General features: G+C 40.2%; 3 protein-coding genes across 4 annotated transcripts; all 3 read right to left on the bottom strand.

Annotated features, from left to right (window-relative positions):
• Positions 1 to 751: 751 nt before the first annotated feature.
• Positions 752 to 5,487, bottom strand: LOC121725781 (maltase A1-like). Of its 2 annotated transcripts, none has more exons than XM_042112899.1 (7): positions 5,340 to 5,487; positions 4,512 to 4,691; positions 3,752 to 3,885; positions 2,898 to 3,154; positions 2,489 to 2,690; positions 1,191 to 1,568; positions 752 to 1,096 (listed from the first exon to the last, which is right to left on the bottom strand). In XM_042112899.1, the coding sequence occupies exons 1-7, from the start codon at positions 5,485 to 5,487 to the stop codon at positions 761 to 763; spliced, it is 1,635 nt and encodes a 544-aa protein (XP_041968833.1). In that variant the 3' UTR covers positions 752 to 760. The 2 variants fall into 2 exon arrangements, with proteins under 2 accessions (XP_041968833.1, XP_041968841.1); XM_042112907.1 differs by lacking the exon at positions 5,340 to 5,487 and adding an exon at positions 5,005 to 5,064.
• Positions 5,488 to 11,323: 5,836 nt separating this feature from the next.
• LOC121725794 (maltase 1-like) lies at positions 11,324 to 14,415 on the bottom strand. Its single transcript, XM_042112915.1, has 8 exons — positions 14,211 to 14,415; positions 13,731 to 13,910; positions 13,415 to 13,578; positions 12,962 to 13,347; positions 12,688 to 12,889; positions 12,196 to 12,552; positions 11,971 to 12,080; positions 11,324 to 11,396 (listed from the first exon to the last, which is right to left on the bottom strand). The coding sequence occupies exons 1-8, from the start codon at positions 14,413 to 14,415 to the stop codon at positions 11,324 to 11,326; spliced, it is 1,677 nt and encodes a 558-aa protein (XP_041968849.1).
• Positions 14,416 to 17,858: 3,443 nt separating this feature from the next.
• LOC121725774 (maltase A1-like) lies at positions 17,859 to 23,580 on the bottom strand. Its single transcript, XM_042112884.1, has 9 exons — positions 23,451 to 23,580; positions 22,427 to 22,579; positions 20,117 to 20,296; positions 19,844 to 20,007; positions 19,365 to 19,750; positions 18,992 to 19,193; positions 18,532 to 18,888; positions 18,139 to 18,377; positions 17,859 to 18,005 (listed from the first exon to the last, which is right to left on the bottom strand). Exons 1-9 carry the CDS (start codon positions 23,512 to 23,514, stop codon positions 17,930 to 17,932), a joined length of 1,821 nt encoding a protein of 606 aa, XP_041968818.1. The 5' UTR covers positions 23,515 to 23,580; the 3' UTR covers positions 17,859 to 17,929.
• Positions 23,581 to 25,034: the final 1,454 nt, after the last annotated feature.

Raw genomic sequence — 25,034 nt, 5'->3', positions numbered from 1 at the left:
TAATAGTATCTCGGCGAATCTAGGCTAGTACCCGCGTGATCCCCCGCGCCCCGCGCCTTCCCCGCCGCGAGTAGTTCCGTAGTACTCCAGCACTGACATCATCATCGACGTTTTAACATGTACTTTGAACAATATTATATTAGGACCTTATGTCCAGAGTGCCCGAACTGCGTGTAAGCTATATAAATTGTTCCAATATTTTATTATGTGTAAAGAAATAGAGATCACTGCTACAGACCTATCTCAACCAAATATTTAGGATATTATCGTCCGTGTTCGCTACTCTACTCACTCCTCTGATTTCAGAGTACATTTTTAGTAGATAATAAGAATAGCCTGAAAGTTTGCGGTAGGGCGCTATCATGAATCTTCTTATTTTTGTTCTTTCTGTCACAGCAGCTTTTAAGAATTTTCCTATCAATGTCATAATATTATAGTTGCAGCTCTTATTTTACTATGTATTTTATTGAACAGGTCAATCAAGTATCCAGCAAATTAGCAAATAGCGTGCAGATACAAGCAGTTTTATCAATTCCGCAATCGGCAGTTATCGTAAATTGCAATTTCTCCCGAGCTTATCAGATTTCGTGGTCAAGTCCGATCGACATTTTCTATAATTTCAATTCGTTCCTGTTCCTGGAAAACTATTTTACTGCTTGCAATAAGTTGGAAAATAGAAACGATGTTAAATAGAAACGATAATGAAATCAATAAACTGTATTAATATCTATATCCCCGGAGAATTTACGACGGGCGCGCGTTACAAGTTGCTGAAGTACTTGTTGATCTTCTGCCAGCCCTCCGTAAGCTTGGTCGCGATCTTGTCTACCGGCCCCGGGCCGGAGCAGTGGCGAGGGGGCCCCACGAGCAGCACCGCCTCACCCGGGCCCAGCCGCACCCCCTTGTCGGTGGGAACGTGGGTCCCCGGGGGGTAGCTGGAGCTCCCGGAGCCGGCCGCCACCGTCATCTGCGCGGGCAGGCCGGGCACCCGCCCTACCTCGCTCTCGGCGGTGCTGCGCCCCAGGTTCCCCACATACAACAGCGAGCCTCCGCCGCCCCACCGCAGCACCGCCAGCGTCGGCCCCAGACGTTTGATCTGAAATAGAACGTCGTCGAGTCAAGGATACTCCAGCTCGTTTACGATACAAGATTTGCTTCTGATTTTAACAATAAAGTTGTAATAAACGTACCTCGACGTGCGGGCCGATGGCCGGCGACCTCCGCACGGCGGCGGCGGTGCGCGCCACGCTGACGTGGCTCAGCTCGTTGGCGATCTCGGTTTTGGCGTTAGCGTAGCGGTAGTTGGGGGCGAGGGGTAGCCAGGGTTCGCCGTCGGTGAAGCCCGCTTTGGATGTGTCGTCCCAGGGAAACGGCGCGGCCGCGGAGTATGCCGGCCGGGGCCAGCATTTCCTCGTTTCGGCCCAGTCCAGGATGGCGTCGGCCGCGCCGAGCTCGTCCCCCTGCTGCAGCAAGGCGGCGCCGGGCAGCACCAGCGCCAGCAGGTTGAAACAGTCCACCAGGTCGGCGCCGAGCCGCGTCGCCAGCCGCGCCTCGCCCCCCGCGCTGGTCTACAAATTAATAGACATCGGTGGCGGGCGAGCGCGGCGCATTACTCATCGGCTGACTGCAGCGGCTGTGATTTACCGCCCATGGCCCGCCCGGCTTTGTTGTGGACTCACGTAGGGGTATTTCGCTCGTTCGACGCTCGCTTTTATGATTTAGCTTGCGGTCGACTATTCGTGCATTAATCTATTGTCCGGAGGCTCCATGCGTCATACTACTTTGTTAAATTGCTTGTTCAGGCTTTGAATATCTTTAAACGTTTAATGATTTTATGCCGATGAACGAAAAGCTATTTGAATATATTTTGATGACTCGCCGCCGTAAATTGTGGTCAATCAGACCCAATATAATAGCAATTATTTTCATTAGCGTAATGACCCTCGAATTGTTGAGCGGCCAATTAAACGGTCGTCACGTGCCCAGTAGGTCTACTACGAAACCGTTTTGAGACTCAAACAATCGAACGAGAATGCCGCGTCTAGCTCTAACAACGTCATTTCACGTTTGTTAGAGTAGGATACGGCATTCTCGGGCGATTGTTTGAGTCTCAAAACTGTTTCGTGGTACGGCTCCAGAGTCGGCTCCGAGTAGCGATGCCATTTCAACCGGGAGCGATCGTCGCCTACGAAACGTTGCACGTAAAACGATATTTGATTTATCAATTTACCGTACATTTAATTAGGCTATAATATATTTCATAACACAATCGCATCGCACAAAAACTACATCGCCGCCGCCGGCGTGTATAATGTATGCGAATATCGCGCCGGTCGGAGCGGCTATTGAAACGTATTCAGCTATGCGAAATGCAAATTCACGTACAGGAAAATGGATTCTAAATTCGTTATTGGCCTAGACAACCGAGCCTCGGGTTTACATTGGCTTAGACAGAGCTTAGATATTGTGAGTGGGGAAGAGGACTCACGAGCCACGCCACAGCCGCGTCGGGCGGGGCCAGCAGCAGCGCGGCGTGCAGGCTCAGCGCCAGGTCCGGGGCCGGCGGGGGGCCTCGTCCCGGCGCGCGCGGGCCGCCCACCACGCTCACGACGCTGTTGGCCCCCGCCTCCCCCTCGCCGTAGTAGCGCGCCGCCGTGCTGGCCCCCAGCGCGCTCTCCGCAATAATAACCCTGCAACGAGGAAAAGCCGCGTCTAGATATTACATTGCCATTCGCTCGACACAGGCAACACATTATTGGCATACTTTCATCATTCATGTAGTTCGTATAAAGTCAAAACCTTTGCATATTATTGATATAATCCGGCCACCAGACTTTGAGGTCATACCCCTACAAGATAAGCCCCCACAATATAAATTCGAAAATACTAGCTCTCACGGCACATCCAAATTGGCTGATCTGGCGCAGCGGGTGGCATCAGCTGCTAGGGTGGAGACGAGGCGCACGCCGCAGTCCACGTCCCGGGTGAAGTCGGGGCGGTAGAGCAGGCCGTTGACCCCGCGCCGCAGCCAGGCGCACTGCGCGCTCGCCAGCGCCGCCGCCACGCGCGCCGAGCACAGGTTGAGCAGGGAGCTGTTGTCTCGAGCCGCCCAGTAGCCCTGGCGCTGCTCGTGCCATACCCACCACGTGTCGTCCTGGAGACGAGATAAATATTATAAGATACCTAAGAGGGCACGTTGAAGTCATTGTAACGCCTAGACAGCTGCCTTGTCTTTCGAGTGATATAACTTTTACGTAATAATAAACTTAAAAAACTTTGGTGAAATCGCGGTCTTTAATAAAAATACAAAAAAGTTAAAGAGCTAAAAATGATATTCTTTTATCCTCGTATAATATTGCAAGTAAAAAGCAGGCATTATCCTCATATAATGGGGAAGTTTAGTGGAGCGACTATCAAACGGCGGAGTTGGGGCCGTCGAACACAAAACAAACAAGAGGCCAAGTGTGCTCCATCACAACTTTCACGCAGTTCCCGGAGTTTGCGCAAGTTTTTCTCTGCAGAAAAAGGGTTTATAAATGCCCAGTTATTTATCATCGAATCGGCGTGGATAGAACTATATAAACACACTCAATAAAACACACACAACAAACTGGGTACAAAAAATTCACGAGTCGAAAACGTGCTCCTTCGATTTTTTTATAAACTCTGTTAAAAAGGCTTTCCCACTGCTTATAATATTTTTATTTTTTACCAATCATCTTTCCCTTTTCCTTGCTGCACTAGTACAAACCTGGACGTCGTCAGGTTTCTCGTTCACCCACACGATGTGATGCTCGTACCCCGCCGCTCGACTCGCGCTCGACCGGAACCATTCGGAGTCGCTGCTTATTGTCCGCAAATCCAAGCTCACCACCACCTTTAGATCTGTGGCACATAATTACCAACTAGGGAATAACGCCACTCGATGGCAGTCGTCCTATTGCTGGCACCTTATTTAATTTCTAAATTATGAATGTCAATAATTATAGGTCTTTCTGTGGAATTATCCTCTTAAAAGAGCCAAAACACATGTATCAAACCATCATCCGTCACGAGACAAACAGCAACAATGTTCTGGAGGGCGTGTCAGGTTCCGCGACAGTCGCGGCGAGAAATGTGAAAATCCGTAATCAGAGTGTACTTTAATTATTTCTTGTTCAACATCTAAAGAATAAATAATTAGCCGGGAGCCTTTTGTTCCATTCCCTGCGCCAATTCCAGCGATTTAAAGGAGCAATGGCGCCGAGATGAATAAAATAGTTATTATTTTATGAATATGAATAAAATAGATATCGCCGTAGTGCCTAGTAGTCCTATTGTACGCGTTTTTTTAAAGTGATATAAAGTAAATTTTAGAGCCTATTCTCATTGCTTATATGCCTAATGGTTTGACTTCATAACCATCACCAAAGTCGTAATTATTGATCTAGAGGCAAGTTTAAAGCAATCTAGAAATATTTGGATTTCTCAATGCTGGTCTCTTCACGGATTTCAATGCAACGTATGCTCACCCAGTTTGTTAGCCTTCTGCACCAGCTCAGAGAAGTCTGCCAGCATGCCATATCTGTCGTCGATGGCGGTGAAGTCCATGACGCCGGGCGCGGCGCAGTCGCGGCTGGTCGCGGCCACCGGCGACAGGATCACGGCGTCGCTGCCCAGCGCCTTCACGTAGCTAAGCTGCTTACTCGTGCCTGCATACGATTGACATAATATTTGATGTCCGAAAGATGTCTCTAAAAAGCCAAATTACCCCTGAGTGACGAAGAGGCTCGAAATTTTAACGTCGGTACAGAAATTATTTGATGGATATTTACAGGAAGTAAAAAATTCTTTTTAAATTGGGTTTGCTATAATGACGACACAGCTTTGATAATAAACACGAGCCAAATATTATGAAATGAATAAAAATATACGTTTCTCATATCAGATAAGTTAATAAAAATAATATATTGCGCCCCTCCTCCAGGTGACCGTAATAAATACCAGATAGCGACATTTTATTACCTCTTGTAGCTTCCTCGAGATCACATCTCCTCTACGGTCTACCTTTGTATTTTTGTCGGGGGCATATTTTATCCCTTTTCATCTTTAAGACGATTAAGGTGATAGAAATACTTGAATTTCGGAAATCATTCGTCGGAGACGACCTCTTTGGTTCAATGGTTAAGAGTGTGTGGCAGGCGGCAGCTCAAGCCGGGGCCGGGGTCGCGGATTCGAATCCTGCCGACGGAACCAAAAGTCGAGAAATTGATTTCAATTGCGACCACTTAAATTGTGACAGCCTTAAATGTAGGCAATTATTCTTTGGTTTTATAGTTCTTTGGTTTTCACCGTCTTACCTTGGAGGTCGCCCAAGCCATCTCCGTTAGTGTCCTTGAAGGAGTCGACGTCGATCCTGTAGTAGACAGCGGTAGCCCACCACGCCGCCGCCTGGCCCACCGGCAGCACGCTCAGCGCGGACACGAGCGTGCACACCAGCGCTAGCATGACGGTACTGGCTGCTAGTGCTTATGTGCTGTGTGCCCTTGGGCTAGTGTTGGCGCGAGCTTAGTCACATTTTTAGGGTGCGCCAATCCCATTTCTACTTGGCTGATTTTAGTACTTCGTTATTTTAATTTTAGTAAAAAATATTTTTCATTCGTTTCAAGCTATTTCTTTTCATACATTATCGTTTACCCGAGCACATCTGACGGCATTTAAAATTCGTTACCGTACTTCATATGAAAAATTCGAAAAAGATTTCGAGCGTAAATATTGCTTTATGCGGCGATGAAATTCGAATTTGCATTTACAAAATGGAAAATTCACACTTAGCTAAAAGTGTGTTTTTCGATCGGCCAAAAAGAATCGTTCACTCGGCGCGGCGCGGCGGTAACGAAATTTAAACCGGTCGGTAAAACAGAGATGTCGGGCTAAAAGGTTTTGTAAACGGTTTACGTCCGTCCCTACACCAACTACCGCGTTCCGCCCTCTAATTGCGGGACAATCGCTGAAGCCTCGTCAGCCTGCCATTACGACGATAAATACATATTGTTGGACGGAACTAACGTCGTTAGCTCGCACTGGACTACCGACTACCGAGTCCAGTCTCTAATTGCGAACTTACTGTCCTAGTACACTTAGTTCGTGTAGAACAATTAAAGCCTATTGGTATACTTATTTGAAAGCTGTCTCATAAATCATAACTTATTCTACGGACATTTAAAAAATATTATAACTTAAAACAACATAAAACAAGTGTAAATTTAATTATTTTCCACAAATTAGGTACTGTATAATATAATATAGGTATTTAATTGGTCGTAATAACTAACATCAGCGGTAAGAAAAAACGCATGTCACAAGTTTAAATCAGTTTGTGTTTAGCTTATTACGGAGTTCGCAGATTATGTACAATCGGTCGGTTCCGGTGTCACCAGTATATTGTGCTTGTCATCGATGACAGAAAGACCACTTAATATTTTTAGAACGCCACTAGATTTAGGAATTAGGACCCTCTCAAATGCCTTTAAGGCCCTGTATTCCCAGAAACGGTCGATTTTCAAGATTTAAAAGTGACATTAGACATAAAAAAATAGTAATTTAAATTCTGAAAAAAATATATGTGTTAGGTTCGACCATAAAGTTAATATACCTAGCGGAATAGAGAAACAAAGGCATGCCCCTCTATCATGAGCTCTTAAAGCCAGCCAGAATACTGACTGGCTCGCATTTTGGTACCATGACCTCTATTTTCCAGCCAGTCAGTGGTCACGTGACACAAAACTCACTTCTCCATTGTTAACTGAGTAATAATTTCGAATCATGACAACACTTCTGACATAAGCTCGCTTGCTTTTACGTCAAATACAGCAATTCAATAAACACCAACCAACGAGTAGCTTTTACTGAATAGTTTACATTTTAGTAATTTTATTTATTAATATTACATACTTTTTAGTCTTAAATTATATTGCTATTTAGTTGGTTAGTTACTTAATAAGTTATATTTTAGTCTATAGCATATATTTTAGTGAAAATAATTCGTTATTAAAACCAAAAAACTAAACATTCGAAGTGTCCAAATTTTTGGAAAACGATTAAGTAGGTATTCTCAAGTTAATCACGAAGTGATACATAAGAAACGTAGAGACCTTAGTAATCCATTTAGTGTTAGTGAGGTTTCAGAATAATAACATAAGTGAGGTGTAGTATACCTATATGTCTAGTCAACAATAAGGTTTGCATTTGTGCAATGAGCTAAGACTGCATTGATTTAGTACACAAGAAACACATACAAGGTATAAGGAACACAAGTGTTGTGTATAATTACTTACTGTAAAACAAGTATGAATTTTCACCAAAAACCTACAGGTACAATCTTATAGCTTTGCATTGTAGGTTTTTGTGTTATTTCACAAACTATTTCCTTGTAAATCTGAAGTATTATTGGTATATGCATGATAAACACTGCACCAAAGAGGTAAATTCAATATTACTTACTTTTAACAAGAATTTTCAGAACACAACCTTTTAAACTTTAGATGTATGTATAACATGCTCCGGATAAACATTGACACACCTAAACTTCTAGAAAAGTTAAATAATTGATAATATCATAGAATCCCAATTAGCTAAATTCTCATATGAGCACTTTTTCATTTAAGTATAACTTCTTCTCTTGACTACAATATGGTATTATATGATGGGAATAGTGTAAATCACTAAATTTTACTCAAAAACAAAAACCTACATTATAGTACTTTTCCAAAAAAGACTTACTTAATAAGAATTGCATAACAAACATATGGAACTTATTGTTCATAAAACATAATATTATCATAGGAACATATATTATTATGTATTACCAAAAATACTTTTGTACTTACCTCAATAATAATAATAAGTATTAGTTTTATATTAAATTAAAACTTAAAATACATGAGGACTTACTATGTACTTCTTAGGAACCTATCTTAGGAGCATTTCGTACAATCTTTTGATTGCAGTAGGTCTTTGTGTTATTTCACAAACTATTTCCTTGTAAACCATGCATGATAAACGCTGCACCAAAGAGGTAAATTCAAAGGTATTACTTTCTCAATAACAAGAATTTTGAGAACACAACCTTTGAAACTTTAGATTCATGTATATTCACGAATAAATATTGACACACACACATACACCTAAACTACTAGAAAAGTTAAATCATTGATAATATAAAATCCAAATTAGCTAAATTCTCATATGCACTTTTTCATTTATAACTTCTCTTGACTAAAATATGATATAATATATAATGGGAATAGTCACTAAAACTCAAAAATATAATCCTACATTACTTATAGTACTTTTTCCAAAAAGACATAACAAAAATTGCAAAACAAACATACTTATTGTTCATAAAACATAATATTTTCATTGGAACTTATATTATTATTACCAAAAATTCTTTTGTACCTCAATAATAATAATATTAGTTTTATATTATTACATTAAAATTTAAAATACATTTTAAATTTTAATGTAATAAGGACTTTAGTAAGTCCTCATGTATTATACATTTTAAAAAGATGTGGTCGTTTTAGGGACCTATCAGACAGAGTGGTCACGCGTTGAAGCACTTGCGTTGGAGCAGTCAGTGTGTGACTGAGGAGCAATTCTGACACATTCAGAACTCCTCCTGTGTGAGTATATAGAGATACTCACACGGGAGGCATTCTACAACATAATACAACACACAGAACACAAAACCCTTGACCGCTCTCTGTCTGAGATATCCCAGGCAATTTCCCATAGTTGCAACTTGCAATGCAGTTTCTAATTGTTATTGGTTTGCCAAATAAAAGTCTGAAATTATAATATTGTTTTTATCTTTCATCAAAAGTTGGTATTTGAACTCCTTTAATAATAATAAATTAATATTTACACAAGGGATATTTGATTCATCTTCTTTGATTTTAAGTGACAAGACCTTGTTTAAGATTTCCGCTGTATAAATATTTTTATAAGTATAATATAAAAGAGATTTAACACTTGCCTATCTGATACTAGGTTGATAATAAGGTGTAAGACAAATGTAGTACCTATTGATGAAAGCTGTGTATGAATATGTATCTAAGGTAGGTATATTTAAGTGAGAAAATAAATGAAAAAACATTTAAAAACGAGTATTTATTAAATTTCTTTTAATTAAAGCTTTTGAGTGAATATATATTATCTTCCTAGGACTTCGTCATCATTACACTTGCAATTCTTTATTATAAAATGTAGTACTTATAGTATCTCAGTGTTAGCAATCATCCTTTATCCTGAAAAATATTTGGTTCAGCGTACACAGTACTAATAATGTAAAATGCCTTACAAGGCACAAAAAGGGGATTATTAAACTTATAAATTGCCTGTTTATGTTACAATAATACCTATTTGAAAGCTCAAAAAAACGTAGGTGTTCAAGAATGAGTTCAAGTTCAACAAACTATGTTCAACTCATGACATCAACTCTGTTGTAATGCATGTAATTGTAATCCACAAGTTTGATGCATTTCTAAGACTTTTTCATGGTAGATTATTTAGCGTAGGTATCAAGTAGGTATAGGATATAATAAACTTATCAATTTCTTGCTTAAAACATAATCTCTATAAACTTAATAACAATATCCAATTATCTTTTTTTTTTGTCTCCTTCTTCTTCTCTTTTTTAATTGCCGACTCAGTTAGTTGCCAATGTCAGAGAATTCTTTCTCCTCTAGATCGCCATGCTTGTGATAATATAAACATGAAGGAGTGTTATTTTCTCAGTGTTTTCATAAAGGGCTTATAAAATACCAAAAAATATAAATAAAACCATTTACACATTTATAATAATTACCTTTAAATACAATAAATCGGTGCAAAAGTAACTATTCCTACATTGACCACGTTTTATATTAGAAAATAGTATATTTTATAATAAAAAATATTAATCTTTTTTTAAACTATATTTTCATCTTGATTTACAATTTTTCCGTTAGTCGTTATGGCTAAGCCATTTCAATTTCCTAAAAAAAAAAAACAATTCCGTTAGTCAAATTTGACGTTCGTGTTTGACATTTCTTAATCCAGTTCAGAGACAAATATTACAGGTTAAAACCATTCAGAACTAAAAGTGCACATGATACGGAAAAAGAACCATTCACTTTACAACTGTTTACATACCTGCACGGATTAGCTCAGGTTTTGACAAAGTTAATGATAGGGGGGATGAGCAAGAGAGATGTCACTATCAGTAACACTGCGTGGTAAAAAGAGACGCGTGATACATGACAGCAGCACTCTTTTTTTGACGTCCAGTCGGCACGTGCCGCACGTTGACAATTTAATCTCATAGAATTCATGCTTGTGTAAGTGTATACGTACACATATTTTTCACACAGATGAAAACCAATTTTGGTTACGTTTGACAGCTCGAGATAGTTGCTTATTCCGCTAGGTACCTATATTAACTTTATGGGTTCGACTGGTACTCGTTCAGTCACACACTTTGCGCCTGCAATTTTATAGTTTTTTGATAGTCGTTTTTTATACATCAATTAAATCGAGTCAAAAAAACGAAACGTCCTAGATATATTCTTTGTCTTTAATTCAGCACAAAAATTATCTGAAAATTCCAAATAATATGGCAATTTCGTTACAAGAAGAGGTAACTTTGGGATTTTTTCTATCGAGTGAAGTTCATGATATTGTGTAATGAAATATAAATTCCACTGTGTTAGATCCTTAACTAACACATATATTTTTTTCAGAATTTAAATTACTATATTTTTATGTCTCCTGCTACGAATAATAAAAACTAAGGAATCGTAACTCCCATACTATTACCGTTTTAAAGGTTCCTTTTGATCTGTCATGTAACGTCAACCTAGTACTTACCGCTCAAGGTCACCTAAATATTGCAAATGTATTGAAATGTGTACCTAAGGTACCTACACTTTTTTGACAAGTATTGTGGAGCATGTTTTTTGACGGAGTTACTTTTTCTTAGTTTTTATTATTCGTAGGTCTCCTGTCACTTTTAAATCTTGAAATTCGTCCGTTTCTGGGAATACAGTGCCTTAAGGTTTGAAAACTCGGCCGTAGACTTTAGGGCCTGAACGCTCAGCAAACGCGGGAAGTCCACACGTTTTAAACTTTTTATCTGAAAAAACGCGATGAAAACGCGCGTCGTCAGTGCGCAAAAAATACGTCGTGTGGAAGGGCCCTTAGTTCATTTTTGCTCTTCTCATACCGTAGGAATTAATTGAAATAATAAACAACTGTGGTAGCTAGATTACTATATTCATTATTATTAAGCCTAGGTCTACTACTAGGTGGGTGGAGCTCGCAGCACGAGCGCCTCGCCCGCCTGCAGCGTCACCTCGCCGAAGTCGACGACGTCGCTGAAACAATTCACAAAACGGTGACTCTCCTTCGATTAGAGGACCCTCGCTTCCCAGCGACAGCAAAATAAACGTTTCGGAATTGTATTTTTGCCAAAAGTAAATTCTAATCCTTTGATGTGAGTAAATTGTTCGGGGCTAATCCGCCGGAGCGGTCGCTGTGCCCGGAGACGTGCCGGGTATTTCTGCTCGCAAAAAGGTTTAGACAATTCCACTTTAAGTTATAAATAACGACGCGATCAAAGGACCATATTCAAGTAGAAATACCAAACGTCCTTCACAACAGACTACAATCTTATAAATACTTCAAGAATAAATAAAAGGTTCGTAAGTTGTAACCCACTTGAGACGGTCGACCATTGTGTTGATGGTCGATGGGATGTTACGTTCTGTTCCTTTTATTATTATTTAAAAAATTCTTGAAAAAATATTAAATTAAACTCACTTGTCTAATCTAGTGGAGTGTATGCTGGAAGTGTAGACAGTGAGCGGCGCTGCCAAGTAGGAGACGTCAGCCAGGTTCACGCGGTCCGCCGCGGCGCCCACGTTGAATACCAGCGCGAAGGTGTCATACGTGGGCAGGTGGCGCACTAGCACTAGGGTGCTCTCCGACAGCGCCTGGATGTGGTACTGCCCGTGGGATAGAGTCGGCTCTTTGCGCAGAGCAGATAGCAGCTGGTACACCTAAACCAAATACAAATAACTTTGGTAAATATCAGGCAATAATTTTGCTATGAATTAACTAAGATAATATTATTTTCGTTATTTTTGACCATTTGTAAACTTTATCCTGACTAACCTTGACGTGGCTCCTAGGGGCATCCAACTGCGATTGCAAATTGATTTCCATGTAGTCCTGGCCGACGGGCAGCCAGGTGTTGGGGCTGGTGGAGAAGCCGGCGCTGATAGTGTTGTCCCAGTGGTACGGTGTTCGGGCTGGGTCCCGGGAGTAGTCCAGGTAGTTGTCCGGGTTGCCCTGGTTGCAGGCGGCCACGTCGACCGTGTCCTCCCAGCTGACGTAGCCATCCCGCATGCCGATCTCCTCGCCCTGGTAGGTGATGGCTACCCCCGGGAGCAGCATGTTCAGGCCATTGAGCCCGTCCACCATGTCTGTTCTGAACCGGGATGGCATTCTCTTTTGGTCGTGGTTACCGAACTGCAAAGTAAACGACCATTATTTTGTACTCGGACATCTGACACTAAGCAAACGAAAGCGGAATTATCATAGTTGCATATCTCTTTTTTTATTATTATTCAATCTTGCTTCCAGCAGAACCAAATCTATACTCACCACCCAGTTGGCGACGTGCCCCGGCGGCATATAAGTCAGCCAGCGTTTAATGACGTAGACGAAGTCTCGCGCGCTGGAGCCGGCCGAGAGTTCGGTGATGAAGTCGAAGTTGAAGGGGAAGTGCGCGCCCACCCGCGAGTCCTCGTCGCCGTAGTACAGCATCGTCATCGAGACGTTCGCGTACGCCTCCGCCAGCAGCACTCTACAGGCAATATAAAAAATCACTTCATACTTCCAAATTCACTTTCCTCATGCATTGGGTACCGTTACTCACATAGTTTCTCTGTTATTCTCGTTTGCATACTGATCTGCGAATGTCCTCCAGGAGTACACGACGTCGTACAGCTCGATCTGGTCCCTGGTGAACTCCTGCGTGGTGTAGCCGGGCTGGTCGGCCGTCAGGAACATGTTGCCGCTCAGGGGCTCGTCGGGATACACGCCTCCGTGGTTGGCGGGGTTCGCCTCGAATAGGTGAGGTATGGCGTCGACGCGGAACCCGTCCGCCCCCTTGTCGAACCAGAACCTCATGATGTTCATCATCTCCTGGTTCACGGCCGGCTCCCGGAAATTGAAGTCGGCCTGCTCGATGGCGAACTGATGAAGGTAGAACTGCTGCCGGCTCTCGTTCCACTCCCACACTGAACCTCCGAATTGACTTATCTGAAAACCACATCTTGTTACATTTCATGTATTTTTTTCAACAGTCCGACCATCGTCCAATACTTACCCAATTAGAAGGAACCAGAGGATTTGTGGGATTGTTGGGATCGATAATGGGATCGGCCCAGACAAAAAAGTTCTCGAATCCGGGCTCCCGGGCCACTGACTTTGTGAAGTATTCAGATTCGGTACTCGCATGATTGGGGACGTAGTCTAGCAACACTTTTATACCTGAAAAATGATGTAGAGGCACTAGTTTAGCTCCAAATGTGCGAGTAATACCTATATTAGGTTTACAATATTTTTTCAAAAGCTTTTAAATATTCGATACAGATTAAAGGAGGTTTTCATGACTTTGAGTATTACTTAACCAAGGTACATACCTAATTCGTGAGCTTTCTCCACTAGCTCCTCAAAGTCGGCCATGGTGCCGTACTCGTCGTGGATGTTGTAAAAGTCACTGACGTCGTAGCCGAAGTCCACCATGGGGGACACGAAGATGGGGGACATCCAGATGGCCCCCACGCCGATGTCCACGAAGTGCTGAAGCTTCGATGTTATTCCTGTATACAAAAAAAACCCAGTGTTGTATACAAAAAAAGCAAGTGAAACGTTTAAACGTTTAAATTATTACGTTAAAAAAAGAGAGGCGATGTTGCTAACTAAGTTATATTTGTCTAATAGTCAAAACCTGTTAATGGCTTTCTTTTATTTAATATTGATTCTATTTTATAATGATCATAAGCTGCTGGTTTTCCAAAACAAATAAGCAAATAAAAATATAAAAAAAATTCACCCATCGCTTATTACGAGTACAAGTAAAGATACAACATTTTACTCGGTGCCAACAGGGCGATACTTGCCTTTCAAATCTCCGATGCCATCACCGTCGCTGTCCTTGAACGATCTGGGGTATATCTGGTAAATGATGGTGTGCTCCCACCAGTCCAGCGGCTGGACGTCCGGCGGCGTGACCTGCAGGCGCTGGTGCAGCAGCACTGCCCAGGTGAGAACACCCACCAGCCCAGCAGTCAGCAGCACACATGCGGTGATCCACACTGCCCTCATCTTTTTAATGGTGATAGCGTTTTTATGGCACGAATTACGTTTTTTTTCCTATAGCACTAGAATTAGGGGCTAGGTAGTGTCGGGCTCGCGACCCGCGGGGGTTCACATATCGAACCGGCTATCGCCACTCGCCCGCTATAAATCCACAGCCTTATCTGCCCGAATGCAGATACGATGATATTTTCCTTGATTCGGTAAAAATTTAAAGATATTTTTATCTGGTTTGTAAATAAAAATTATATATTGGTCAATAAAATAGTACTAGTCGATGTTCGCTGCTTTGTTTTATGATATTTTACTTTTTTATATTATAATTCAATATTTTTATTAAAATAAAATCGTTTTTAGGGTTTCATACCCAAAGGGCAAAAACGGGACCCTATTACTAATACTTCGCTGTCTGTCCGTCTGTCTGCCTGTCTGTCTGTCCATCTGTCTGTCTGTCGCTGTCCGTCTGTCTGTCTGTCTATCCGTGGTTTTGCTCAGAGACTATAGAACCTACAAGGTATACACTGTTATTCGGTATGAATGCATATATTAATGATGCCGACTAAATGGTATATGAAATCTTAAAAAAATATGGTACCTCCCCTACACAATATGAAGCGGGGATGATTTTTTTTCGCGTCCATCCCACCGTGTGGGGTTTTTACCGTTGAATAGGTTTTTAAAAATTCAGCCCGCTTCTATCACATGTACTTTGCTTTTGGAAATGTGAAAAAATTCACTGGAGTAGGAAATATGCTGAAGTTAAAAGGAAAACTATTACGGCTAAGAAGACTTCACAAGTTATTGAGTAATAGTCGATCAACTTAAAAATGTATTCGGCAAAGTATAATTAAGGAACTTTTCGTTCAAATTCCTTTGAACGTAACTGAGATGATGTTGTTAGTGGTGTAAAACACGTTATAAATGTACATATTCATTGACCATACAAAAATGATCAAAAACACGCACTTGGCCGGTTTTTTGTGTTATACAACAAAAAAAAATTGACGCGTTACTATAATAATCCACAGGAATGAAAAATATACTTAAACTGTAGAATAGTCTGAGTCTTTATATTTATAAAAAAATATGTAATTTAAACAATATTGCCTATTCAATATTCAATTTTGATTTCGTCTGTAAAAGTTATAAAAGGTAATTTATTGTTTATGGACTTTGATAAAGCGATAATGGATTGACTAATCCCTGGTGATAAAAACAATTTATTTATCTATAGCAGGCTACATAGGCCCATACAATATATACCTTAATGACAAACATACATATAAATTATATACACTTAATAACTACACTTTATCACGAGTTCATTCCGGAGTCTTCCCCGGAACTTTTATACAATAATATCTACATACAACAGCAGTTGGTCTAATGTACTAGTTTTAACAAGTAACACGAACCGTCACAGTAACACAAATATGAAAATGTTTCTTTCATTTTGCTACTACTTAATTTATTATATTATAGTCTGTCAAGAAAATGAAGAAATAAAAAAGTGGCAATATCGTAGTGTCATCCCTTTTTTCTTGGATTGATTTGAAAGGGATGAAACTACGATGTTGCCACTTTTTAATTTCTTCACTTTCTTGACAGACTATACCTGCTTTTTTAATATGAATTAAATACAAAACTGACAGTGATTACAAAAATATTCGATGTAACAAAAATTGTATAGAAATTAAAAGACAACTATTTATTATTAACTAGAGATCGCCCAACGACTTTAAATTATTTAATTGTAAGTTTCAATGCTATTAATATTCTATTACCAAAATATTGACTTTCTTCTTCTTTTTTGGCTCCCCGCTGAAAGTATTGACTATTTTACATTTAATTAAAAAAAAACAATCCATTTCATCCATTTTTAATTTGACGACAGACTTCAGCCATAAACAAAAGAGTATTTCGTGTGTATAGGCTTGTGATTCGAAATATCGAAGTGTGCACATTGTAGTGTGTGTAATGTTTTATTTATTAAAATAAGGTAAGTATGATAAAAGCATAATTTTAAAACAATATTGGCTTAATGCGGAGTGCATTCTCCACATAAACTATAATTACTGTGCTAAATTTCATGCACCTAAGTTTCCGCATTTTTCGTCAAAAGGGGTCCAAAGTTTTTTGATCACGTATTAATATAATATTATAGATAGTATAATAATATTAAGTGTAGATTAAAGTTCGTAGACACATCTACGCCTAGACCACAACCCCGCATGCCGCTCGCCGGCTACACTACTGCCATAAACAAAGACGTTTTTATTAAATACAAAACAAAATAAAAAATCATCAAAAATCTAGAAAAAATAAATATATTTCCGCCTGCTATTTTCTATATTACACAACTGTTTTGCAAACATTTTTTGCGCTTAGCTACACAAACACGAACTGTCGTGTTGCAGTATAAAGATAGGCGCGAATAAAAAGAGCGAACTACCAATCTCTGACTGATTCAAAAAACATTTAGGGCCTGTTTCACCACTTCCTGATAAGGCTATCCACCACTTAACTTGACAGAGTATGGAGAATCTTTTAAATAAGCCTATGTGGCACCTTATCAGGAAGTGGTGAAACAGGCCCTTAGATAATTAACCAAAAACAAACGGTGTAGATTCTCGGATAAGTAGAATAGTAAAAGAATATTCGGGAAAAAGTGAAAGGAGGTTAAATCGATATAATTTTTTGCATTTCAAAAACTGCGTAGCTATGTAGAAAAGATGAATAATGATTAGGCTTTATGAAATAAGCAGTCCTAACAAACGCATTGGTATCTTTAGCTTAATTGGCTTGGACTATCACCACAATGAAAAAGAAAGTTTAATAGTAAATAGTAGAGTATTAAATAAGTCATGCGTGTTTTCTATTGTTATATAATACTTTATTTAAGTATACTCCTTTTTTTTACAAAGAACTTAGAAACATGTTAACAATTACTACTTAAAAATAGCATAATATTTACAATAGCTCAAAAAAAAAACATTACAATACATATAACATTATGTCCATTTTTTTAATGAAATAAGGGGGCAAACGAGCAAACGGGTCACCTGATGGAAAGCAACTTCCGTCGTCCATGGACTGAGAAGAGCTGCAAGTGCGTTGCCGGCCTTTTAAGAGGGAACAGGGTAATATGGGGAGGGTAAGGATGGGAAGGGAAGGGAATAGAGTAGGGGATTGGGCCTCTGGTAAACTCACTCACTCGGCGAAACACAGCGCAAGCGCTGTTTCACGCCGGTTTTCTGTGAGAACGTGGTATTTCTCCGGTCGAGCCGGCCCATTCGTGCCGAAGCATGGCTCTGCCACGTATAAAAATTTAAATGCATTAAAAACTATCATGACAATTATAAGCATGAACACAGATAATTAAGTAGATCATAAAATTTGCTGGTCCATACAGTAAATTTTACACCCAAATATGTCTTCAGTTTATGGTACTGGTACTTATTAGTAGTAGTTGTTCTCATAGTAGTGGCAGTAGTTTAGTTTATCCGTTCGTTATACTCGTACACTATGAATTCGGCGCTGCTCTCAGGACCAAAGCCTCTCCGGGAGACAGAGTCAGTTGTTCCCCGGTAATTTGATCACTGCAATCAAAAATGCAATATTACTTAATAATATCATTGCTTACTTTGGCTGACTTCTCTTTCGAAAACCAATCTTTAACTCTCAGTAAATGAAAGTTTTTTGACAATCCTTTATACATAACATAATACGTACCCTTTTCTTCTAGAAGAATGTATACTGGAGACGGAGACGGTGGCCGGCAGCTGCAGGTGCGCCACCCTGTCCAGTCTGATGGTGTCTGTTATCTCCCCTACGTTGAAGACCAACACCAGAGTGTCGTGGGAGCTGAGGTACCGCGTCAGATACAGCGTGTGGTCTGACAACGCCCTCATGTCGTACGCCCCGTGAGAGAGGGTCTTCTCTTTGCGGAGGCTAGAGAGCTCCTGGTACACCTGCAAGCATTGTTGAAACTAATGAAATCTCGACGTTAATATCGTTCAATCGGGATAACGTCCGGCGGGTCCCGCTAATTTAAATAAAAAAGCATGCATGAGGGTACCCCTTCTTTCACCACTAAAAGGATCAATCCTTAAACATCGTAAATACCTTAAAATGGCTGATCGGATCCTCCATTTGCTTGGCGAGGTTGATCTCCGTATAGTCGTCGGCGACAGGCAGCCACGTGCTGGGCCCGATGGTGAAGCCGGCGTGCGAGGAGTTGTCCCAGTGGAAGGGCGTCCGCGCGGGGTCCCGCGAGTACAGGTGGTAGGTGTCGGGGTCGCCCCTGTTGCACGCCTCCACGTCGACCGTGTCCTCCCAGCTGACATAGCCATCCCGCATTCCGATCTCCTCACCCTGGTACGTCACGGCCACGCCCGGCAGCAGCATGTTCAGGGAGTTGAGCCCGTCCACCATGCTGTCGCGGAACCGCGTCGGCATACGGTTGTTGTCGTGGTTGCCGAACTGAAATTTTCCAAAGCAAAGTTCGATTACCTCTTTGTATAAAAGTAAGTGAACGCGTATAGTGATTTCTCATTATGCTTGCTAAAAAATTAAAAGCACTTACCACCCAGTTAGCGACCCCACCATACGGCATGTAAGTCAGCCACCTCAGGATGATGTAGACGAAATCGCGGGCGTTAGACTCGGCGGAGAGGTCAGTGATGAAGTCGAAGTTGAAGGGTAAGTGCGCCCCCGTCTCTCCCTGCTCGTTGCCGTAGTACAACATCGTCATTGTCACGTTGGCGTAAGCCTCCGAAAACAGCACTCTGCAGGAAAAACAATCTCATTAGGGTATTATTCGCTACCACCCGAATTTTTGTAAATCTTAAGCAATTCGTTTTTTATTTACGTCCAGTAATAAACTATTAATTTAACATAATTTACCTATATCAATGATTCACACATCAATAAAAACATCAATAATTCTCGACTCTTACCGAGTATCGCCTCCACGCTCTTCTAGATATCTATCAGCGAATTCCCTCCATTCGTAAACTACATCGTACAGTTCAATGAGATCCTTCGTGTAGAGCGGGATCGTGTACCCGAGCTGGTGGGGTTGGAAGTGGGAGATGCCGCTGAGGGGGTCATCGGGGTACCTCCCGCCGTGGTCGGCCGGATCGGCCTCCATCAGGTACGGCAGCGCGTCCACTCGAAACCCATCGGCGCCCTTGTCGAGCCAAAACTTCATGATGTTGATCATTTCCTTCTGGACGTCGGGGTTCCTAAAGTTGAAGTCGGCCTGCTCCACTGCAAACTGATGCAAGTAGAACTGCTGGCGCTCAGAGTTCCACTCCCACGCTGATCCTCCAAATTGACTGACCTGAAATAGTTAGGAAGACACGCTGATAAGACATCCCTAATGTAAATTGTTATAAAAAGGTAATGACGTGTACTAAATTCTTTATATTCTTACCCAGTTAGAGGGTGGAAGAGTGTTGCTGGCATTGTTGGGATCGGGAAAGCCGTCGGCCCACATGAAATAGTCCTCGAAGCCGGCCTTCCTCTGCACCGAGTCTTTGAAGTACTGCGACTCTGTGCTCGCGTGGTTCGGCACGAAGTCTAAGAGCACTTTCAGGCCTGAAATAGTATGTTGATTTTCCATTGATATCGATTAGCATTAAAAATATCTCGGTCTCGCAGTATCGATATAACATGGCGATTTGGTTCCTATTAGATGACCACTCACCCAGCGAATGCGCTTTCTCTAGCAGCTGTTCGAAGTCCTCCATGGTGCCGTACTCGTCGTGGATGTTGTAGAAGTCGCTGATGTCGTAACCAAAGTCGACCATGGGCGAGGTGAAGATGGGCGACATCCAGATCGCGTCCACGCCCGCCTCCACGAAGTGTTCCAACTCCTGGATGATACCTTAAACCAACAACATTATATTTAGGATGCAAACGGCAAAACATAACTAATGTAATACGATCGCGATCCGTGACTGTACATCTGTAGCACCAGAGAAGTATCTACAGTTGATTTAAAAACTATGTCCGTGGAAAATAACTGTGATTATTTCTTGTCTAGTAAAAATAAATAAATTGCCCATTGTAAAAATGATAAAAAGAACGTGAAACACGATAACGATACATTTTAAATCCCATATAAGTATATAATATACAACGTGTCACAATGACATGGAAAGCCCAAACTTTTATCACTTGATCGCATCGATCGAACTAAAAATAGACCTCATACATTCTTGATAAGCTATTTGAGAGTCGGTGCAAGGACCTTTTTTGTCTAGCCCTCGTCGGCGCGTAATTGGATGTTCTGAAACGCGGTCCAATTATATCAGTAAATTATATTTTTATTAACACAGCTACTGAACGCAGATTTTTTTCATAAATTTTTCCAATAAAATCTCTAGCTGAAAACATCACACTTAAAATACTTGTCTAACAACGAAAAAGAACTAACTGATTACGACTTGTTACGGCTTCGCTGGAAAATTCTAAACAACACTATTAATTGTAGATACGTCAAATTTTTTTTCAGTAGGGTCAAACACTAGACAAATGAATCTGAAAATTATGTCATCATTAAAATAATAATATTGGGTGGGGGCGTTTATAGTTACATTTGGGTGGTTTAGTAAGATGTAACGATGTTATAATCGGCGGTGTAATTTACTCCCACCTAAACACAGGAAGCCATTAGCTCATAAAATGGTAACACCACCACCGGACTGCTATTGTTGGACACAAATATACCAACATCATCATCACCTCTGCTTCTAACTTTGCAAACGGTTCTGAATACATTTCTTGTATTCTTGTAAGATCAAAAGCAACAACATGCTATTTCGTACCACACGCTACACTTATAAGTTCTTAAATATTTACTGTGTTGTCCAGCATTGTTTTAAGGGGGCGATCAACCCAAAAAATCAAATATCGTCCTTCTCTCTTCACACTCACCCCCGTCTTTCATATGCCAGGTGAAAAAGGACGACGCGGAATCATCGCCAACTTAGCGGGCAGTTACAGGTATTCTTTTTATTAAGGATATCTATTAAGTTATTAAAAATATGTAATAATATAATCCCCGCCTTATCTATAATGTAATTATATATATACTTACTAAAAATTATTGTTATATTATTATTATATAAATACTAAAAAGATTCAAGCTTTATTTTAATGTATTACTCGAATACGAACAGTTTAACGTGTTAATTATAGGTGATTCGCATTTTTTTTCTATCGAGAAAATTGTATGCTTAGTATTTTTGAGTAACATAGTCACTAGTGTTAGTCCTGAAGTTTGCTGCATCTTAATTTAAAATTCAGTTTTTCATTATTATTGATATTACAGACGATCATGTAAAGGAATTTGATCTAATACACGCCCTTAAGTAGGGGAACGATGTCCAGATGCAGCTGTCGAATAAACAAATAAATTTGATAATTAATAATATATTAAATAACTTATATTTTCGCATCTTGGAGATGTTAAACAAAATGTAAACGTTGCGGATAAAATCTCAACTCGTTAGTTAACTAGTAAAGATAATAATGCGCAAGTATTGCACAATTTTACAAATTTGGATAACAGCGGGGTTAAAAGCGAGCTAATCCTAAACAAATATCCACTAATCTGTTTACTACTACTAGTAACGTTATCGTATCTTTTATTGGTGGTATTAATTTCGCCGTACGAGAGGTCCCCTGATATAATTAATTCAAGTACATTATCATTAACGCCATGCTATCGAGTAGGTATCGACAACTGTTTTTCTAATATATCCTAAAAGTACATTCGGTAAAAGTAGTTTCTAACAGCTGTTGGTTAGGTTAATCCAATAAGCTAAGCCCCAATTTCACCAACGTCTGTTAGTGTTAACAGCTTGTTAAAATGTCATGTCTTCTCTTTCATTCATAAGAAAAACGAAAGAGGTAACGTGATACTAATTCGAGCGTTAACTTTAACAGTCGTTGGTGAAATTGGGGCTGTAGATCGAACTTATAACTTTCTATTTTTTCGGGTACAGCTTACCTTGTAAATCTCCTATGCCGTCTCCGTCGCTGTCCTTAAAAGACCTGGGGTAGATCTGGTACAGCACGCAGTGCTCCCACCAGTCCAGGGGCTTCAGCTCCGGTGGCGGCAGGGTGCTGCCTCTCGTTGCCAGCACTGCCCACGTCACCCCACCTGTCCAAGGTTATTGTTAAATATCATTTAATATCAATGAAGTGGCTGTACCACTTCTCTTAGCCTCGCTAGCCTCCATTGATAAGTGTGACTATAAGTTCTGGTATCGTCGTCAACGTGTCAAATACAGATAGCCTTATGTGTTATTTAAGGCCTTACAGTAGAGCTATCTTGTTTTAATGTCCTCACCACGATGCCTAGAAGATACATCTAGACTTATGTTATTGTTTAACACTTAGTATTTAAGACTTTTCTTCTAAGTGGCATCATTTGCATTCCACCATGTTTGCACTTGTATAACTTGTTGAAAATTGTCGGGTCACTAGTCGGTTTCATTGCTTTCTTTTGCAAATTTCAATACCCGAATTTCTAAGGAATTGTTAAAACAAACGGGCCTCGTACCACTGGTGACATAAGTGAGCCGTTAAATAACAGTTATTCGCGAAGGTCAGTTCTCTTCAGCGCTAATAATTAGCGATTAGTTATGACTTATATGTTAATGTACATTTTGTCTGAAATCTTCTTTCAGTTTTTTAATTTATTTGGGAATGACTATGAAATCTTCCTACCCACAAGAATTTTTTGATTCGTTACGGTTTTTAAAACAGCTATAATTTACTATATTATTATAGAAACTGTCTTAAAAATTATGTTGTTTGTTTTCCCCAATTACCTTCAAGGTACACAGGAATTTCAGTGGGAACGTGCGCAGAAGCCACGCGGCTTTATAATCTGGGTTCTATCCATCATAAATGACTATGGTTTTTAGGAAACAGTGAGAGATCGTTCATGAATTTCATGATTATAGATGTTGGAGACATTTTTTTAATATTTACACTGTAATTAATTATATCGTAATATTTAAAAGTACCTGCGATGAGGGCGAGGCCCACCATCACGATGGCGGTGACTCCGAACAGCTTTGCCGACTTCATGTTGGAGAATTCCAGCTACTCTTGGTATTTCCGGTAGTTAGTTTAGTATCTGCAGCTAGTGGTGTTTCCGATAGTTGGTTGAAGATCTCTAGAGAGTGGTGTTTCCGGTAGTCGGTGGAGGATCTCCAGCTAGTGGTGTTTCTGGTGGTAGTGGTGGGGTGGTGGTCGCGTGGGGCGTGCGGCGCGCTCGGCACCACCAGCATGTGTCACCATCACACCGACGCGCGCTATCTTAAATAATTTGTTCCGGACAGTTTCTGTGTTTTCAGGGTGATCGCTTTTAAATTATGTATTTTTATATGGGTTTAAGGATATTATAAAGTTTTTGCTTGTTAGGGTTCCATACCCAAAGGGTAAAAACGGGACCCTATTACTGACTGTTGAGACTTCGATGTCTGTCCGTCTGTCTCCAGGCTGTAACGCAAGAATGGTATAATATTTAAGGGAGGCTCCGATACAATAAACGTGATTTTTTAAACATTTTTTGCTCGGTATCAATGATGACAACAGGTAGCCACCTGAAATGTTCACAAAATATTCAGTTTTATTAATACTTTAATAATTCATAATAAAATTTCAATAAAATAAAAAAATAAGGGGGGCTTTTAAAACATAGGTACACATATTTTGGGTACGAAAAAACATGTATTTCTTATTTTTCTCTAAAGTGGTACGGAACCCTTCGAGCGCGAGTCCACACTTGGTCGATTTTTTTTATATAAGTGTAGTCAATCATTCTTTAAATTATTGTTTTAAGATTAGTTAAACTGAATAAGAGTGAGTTTTACGATTTTGTACGAACACGCTCAAAGTATTTCATACTAGACTCAACTCGATTATTATTGGTGCTTCTGACTCTTGAGATATCGTTTTGATCTTGTCCCACATAAAGTGTCCCGTGTATGGCCCGTAACTATGTCAGTTAGAGGCCACCTTTCGATATCTTCTTCATCGTTTTTGCCTAGCATCGGTGTTAACCGTTTTCGATTTGAAGGCCAATTTTTCAACTTCCTTGTTCTTCTAATGTAGGTACAGAGAGTTAATTTTCTTTAGCGTAGGATTATGAATACTATTTATATGAATTTATATGAAAATGAGATCACCTTGTATAGTTTATCTTATCTGCGCTAATCCGCGCCTCGCCGTGTGAGCACTGGTGGCGCTGCTATGCTAGAGACAGATTCGCGACAGTATAACACAATGGTATTTACTGTTTACCACTCGGTCGTACACACTACACATAACACAAGTTTGTTACGTGATTCTATGAGTCAGCATTACTTTAAATATTACGTTTTAAAATAAATTAGCCCCTGCAAAATTTCAGCCACAATAGTATAATAAAAAAAAATGCGGTGATCTATTAAAAACAACGTTAAAACAAAAGCAAATTTAATAAGTTAACATTAACAACATATTTACATATTATGTATTTACATTTTACAGAAACAAGACACAACATAGCGTAGAACTAGTATTAAGGTATTAATATTTTAAAAATAGTAAAAATATACTTAAAT

The sequence above is a fragment of the Aricia agestis genome, chromosome 1, assembly GCF_905147365.1.
Source record: "Aricia agestis chromosome 1, ilAriAges1.1, whole genome shotgun sequence".
In the NCBI taxonomy this organism is placed as follows: domain Eukaryota; kingdom Metazoa; phylum Arthropoda; class Insecta; order Lepidoptera; family Lycaenidae; genus Aricia; species Aricia agestis.
Note: the sequence above shows the minus strand (reverse complement) of the source record. Positions and strands in the feature narration are given on the sequence as shown.

Bases quoted from the DNA above. Each gene is read 5' to 3' on its own strand.
- LOC121725781 (XM_042112899.1), bottom strand. From the start codon at position 5,487: ATGCTAGCGCTGGTGTGCACGCTCGTGTCCGCGCTGAGCGTGCTGCCG. The intron at 3,886-4,511 runs GTGAGCATACGT...TATGTGCCACAG, and splicing joins GCAGAAGGCTAACAAACTGG to ATCTAAAGGTGGTGGTGAGC. The intron at 3,155-3,751 runs GTTTGTACTAGT...TCTCGTCTCCAG, and splicing joins AGAAACCTGACGACGTCCAG to GACGACACGTGGTGGGTATG.
- LOC121725794 (XM_042112915.1), bottom strand. From the start codon at position 14,415: ATGAGGGCAGTGTGGATCACCGCATGTGTGCTGCTGACTGCTGGGCTG. The intron at 13,579-13,730 runs GTATGTACCTTG...ATCATTTTTCAG, and splicing joins GGAGAAAGCTCACGAATTAG to GTATAAAAGTGTTGCTAGAC. The intron at 12,081-12,195 runs GTTAGTCAGGAT...TATTTGGTTTAG, and splicing joins CCCCTAGGAGCCACGTCAAG to GTGTACCAGCTGCTATCTGC.
- LOC121725774 (XM_042112884.1), bottom strand. From the start codon at position 23,514: ATGAAGTCGGCAAAGCTGTTCGGAGTCACCGCCATCGTGATGGTGGGC. The intron at 19,751-19,843 runs GTAAGAATATAA...TAACTATTTCAG, and splicing joins CTCTTCCACCCTCTAACTGG to GTCAGTCAATTTGGAGGATC. The intron at 18,006-18,138 runs GTACGTATTATG...TTTTGATTGCAG, and splicing joins CATTCTTCTAGAAGAAAAGG to TGATCAAATTACCGGGGAAC.